The 3,346-nt window shown below is 43.4% G+C and overlaps 1 protein-coding gene across 1 annotated transcript; it reads right to left on the bottom strand.

Moving 5' to 3' along the window:
• LOC137958409 (protein DEEPER ROOTING 1-like) lies at window positions 1-1,595 on the bottom strand. The gene is made up of 4 exons (XM_068805406.1): window positions 1,542-1,595; window positions 378-910; window positions 127-289; window positions 1-20 (listed from the first exon to the last, which is right to left on the bottom strand). Exons 2-4 carry the CDS (start codon window positions 900-902, stop codon window positions 1-3), a joined length of 708 nt encoding a protein of 235 aa, XP_068661507.1. The 5' UTR covers window positions 903-910; window positions 1,542-1,595.
• Between the last annotated feature and the right edge of the window lie 1,751 nt (window positions 1,596-3,346).

Below are 3,346 nucleotides of genomic sequence, written 5' to 3'. Positions count from 1 at the left end.
TTAGATCTCTAGAACAATATCTGCAAAGATAAAATCCACCATTAAAACACGTCTTGAAAAGAGCCTCTGTTTGCCGAGTTCATTTTGATGTGCTGTGTGAGCAAGGCATTTGGAATATATACTTACATTCTGAATCAGTTTTGACCCATTTACATCCATCGTTTGCTTTGTCCTGACTCTGATGACCGTCTGAATTCGTTCTGGCGCCATGTTTGTTCCCGAGATACTTCTTCCCTGATGTGGGAGATGTCTGGGGATAGATTTTCTTGTGAAGTATGGCCCTCAAAAGCTGTAAAGTAATCAAGGAAACTGTTAAGTACGAACAAGATTACCTATATTCATCATGTATGCATCAGTAAGTTTATCTGTTAGCAGACCTTTTCCGTCCTGGATTCGGGAATTGGATCTCTGAAGCTGGGAGCTGGTGCAAAGCCGCCGTGACAAGCAAACATTTTTTTAAAGAGAAGTGACAATGATCTTTGCCCAATAATATTGTTGTTATTATCTAGGTGCACTTCTTTGCCTTTGCTCTTAACAACACTCGTACTTCTTGAAAGATCACTGCCGGTGTCGTCCGGATTGTCGCACAACTTACGGCAATTTGTTGGATCGTCATCCAGGGCTGAGGGCCAGTTTATAAATTTCTCCAATTGAAGAATAGTCTTTCCAAACCCCGAATCATCACCTTCCGGACTCGGTTTAAGCTTTAGTAATTTGGTAAGCTCTTTCTGCAACTTCCCGACTTCTTCCGGCGTCAAATCTGACAAATAATGAGGGGACTGTGAAACCAGCGTAGATTCATTTTTCTCTAGATTATTTCCTTTGATATGATTGTTTCCGAAGGTTCCAATGGCTAGCAGCCCATGCGGCCAGTCGCTCAACTCTTCCTTACCTTCTTCCATTGAGTAAGCTGCAGAAATTTCGGACCCAAAACATGACATCAGATTAATCAGACGAAAAGAAATTACAGAAATAAATCGAAAGCTGCCGTTGGCTCTGAAAACAAAGAAACAAGGAAGATTATTATTAAGAAACAAGCAAATTCTGAGCGTTAATCTTCTTCTTCCTTTTACACGGGTAGAAAAAAGGAAAAAGAAAAAGGGCACAACGTGGAAGAATCGGAAGGCACCGGCAGTGAAGTGCCTGGCGTGGCGACGTCACAGGGACCATTTAAGATCTCAAATCTCGGTTGGGTTGTCGTATCGAAGTCAGCTTGCGTCGCTTACTTTCGGCCAAATTCTTTGAAAAGATGCTCTCGTGACAACGCCCATTTAAGGTCAGTCCTAACGTTTTCAAGCCATACCGGGGGAAGGGAATCCCGGAATGACTCGGCAAGAGTTTCAGTGTGGTGTGGGCAATTGAACAAGCAGAGGGGAAAAATAGAAGACGAAGAGGAATGAACAATAGAATATATGAAGCTAGATCAGGAAGCAGCAGCAGCAGCAGCAGAAGAAGAAGCTTTGATTAAACACGAACTGACCAACGTTTAACGAGCAACAAAAGTAGTTGCAATATTATAGCAAGCGGGAAACATGACTTACGACTAATGGAGCCCAGGGAAGAAGGCGATCTTTTGCTCGTATGTCTTCCATTGAGTTTACTCTGCATCCAGTTCAAGATCTACAAGTAAACGAACCCACGATTAATTAAAAGGGTTGCCAACGTGTAAATCTGTAAAGTGATCTCCACATGAAAAGAGTAGCCTCTGATTTCTTCGTGTGTCGATCAAGGGTCTTACCTTCATGATCTCTCTGGCCGTCGGAGAGTGGAGTCGTTCCCCTAACAGCGGTGGTCCGAGGACAAACACAAGCAGAGGAGGTTGACCGGGGAAATCGATAAGAGTAAGGATGGGGATGGTTAAGCCATTGAGAGGGATTAATAGAGAGGGGTAGGACAGGAGTCCATGGGCAGGCAAGTAGTCGCCGAGGGTTCAAGTTCCCAAACACAGCCTTTTGCCGCTCGAGCGATCCATGCTTCTTAACCATCCTATCCCAACTAATATTTATAATAATTAGAGCAAGCTCTGTTGTTCCCGATTTATATTCTAAATTATAAATGAGTAGCCCACTCAGCCTTATAGGTCGAGCAGATCAGGCACTGCCCGGCTGCTCCTCCAAACTGACCCCGTAAGCTCTCTTCATCTCTTTCCCGAAAAGCAACTACTTTTTCCTTTGCTCTATTTTTACTCTAATACCTTCTACTTTTTACTGGATCAGTTTGAAATAAGATGAATCAGATCTTTGAAGTATTCCCATGGAGGAAGATACAAACTCTGGTCGAGGACACAGTAACAGAATCACTTCCCATGTGGCCTCTTCTGGAGAATTCAGAACAATTTGTTCTGCTTCTGCTTGTTCATCTAGTGTTTTGGTCGTTGCAGGGTATATCTTTGGCCTCGTAGCTCTGGTTGGAGATTTCTGTAGTGTAGCAGTTGAGCAAAATATCACGTCAACAGGAAAGAGTGGTTCGTTTCATTATCGTTTTCTCCATTATTGGATGTAAATGAGGTAGAATGATTCAAAGTGGTCGTTGTACCAGGATTTTCTGGGTAGGACGGAATGAAGCTTCTCTGATCAGCTCTCGTGACTCGGCAGTGATGAGACTTCCCACCACCCCTCGTGTACATGCATATATGCAACGAAGACAAAACAAATATTGCCCACAACGGAAACTCTCTTCTCCCTGTCACCTTCCGAGTTAACAAATTTTTCTTTTTTCTTAAATAGAAGGAGAATCATAGAAAGAAAAGTTAGAGAGACAGGGGCTTGTGGCCGACGTCTGCTACTTGGACGTCTTGCTCGATGTTACTACCTGCCCGAACGGTCAGCAAGTAGTTCGATTTTTAAGTGGGACCCAAGTAGGATGGCCAAGGTTAGAATCTAGGCCAGGCTCCCGTGGGACTGTCCCTTACTGACCGGACCGACCGCTAAATCCCACTGCCTACTTCGGGCAGCGGGCAGCCACCTCTATCCCTACCAGGTTCCCCGTTTTCTCGAACATGCGATACCATCAAACCGACCCTTTTTTTTCTCATTTTCGAATTGAAGAGAAAATCTAAGTGCTCTTTGCACAAGATATGATAAGGGCTGAATCCGTTCCTACTTTATTTACCAATCACCAGCCTTGTTCCATGAAGAATTTAGTGCGTGGGAATCTTGGTCCGATCCAAATCTAGTTACCATTGCTTGCTAATTAATATCTTTAGTGGTATTCTTTAGTCCAAATTTAGGAAGTCTCTTGGCCAACTGATAAATTCAAGATCTTTGTATTCACCTAAATTATTCACTTGTGAAACCACAAAAGAGGGCTTACATGTGAAGGAGAGTGTTAAGGAATAGTCCCCATA

This window comes from Aristolochia californica, unplaced genomic scaffold (assembly GCF_029961685.1).
Source record: "Aristolochia californica isolate CCGP_79_NKW_82.1479 unplaced genomic scaffold, dmAriCali1.0.hap1 SCAF_3, whole genome shotgun sequence".
Lineage (NCBI taxonomy): Eukaryota > Viridiplantae > Streptophyta > Magnoliopsida > Piperales > Aristolochiaceae > Aristolochia > Aristolochia californica.
The sequence above is the reverse complement of the archived record's forward strand: the minus strand, read 5'-3'. Positions and strand labels throughout refer to the sequence as shown.

Bases quoted from the DNA above. Each gene is read 5' to 3' on its own strand.
- LOC137958409 (XM_068805406.1), bottom strand. From the start codon at position 902: ATGGAAGAAGGTAAGGAAGAGTTGAGCGACTGGCCGCATGGGCTGCTA. The intron at 290-377 runs GTCTGCTAACAG...ATTACTTTACAG, and splicing joins CCGAATCCAGGACGGAAAAG to CTTTTGAGGGCCATACTTCA. The intron at 21-126 runs GTAAGTATATAT...TTATCTTTGCAG, and splicing joins GGTCAAAACTGATTCAGAAT to ATATTGTTCTAGAGATCTAA.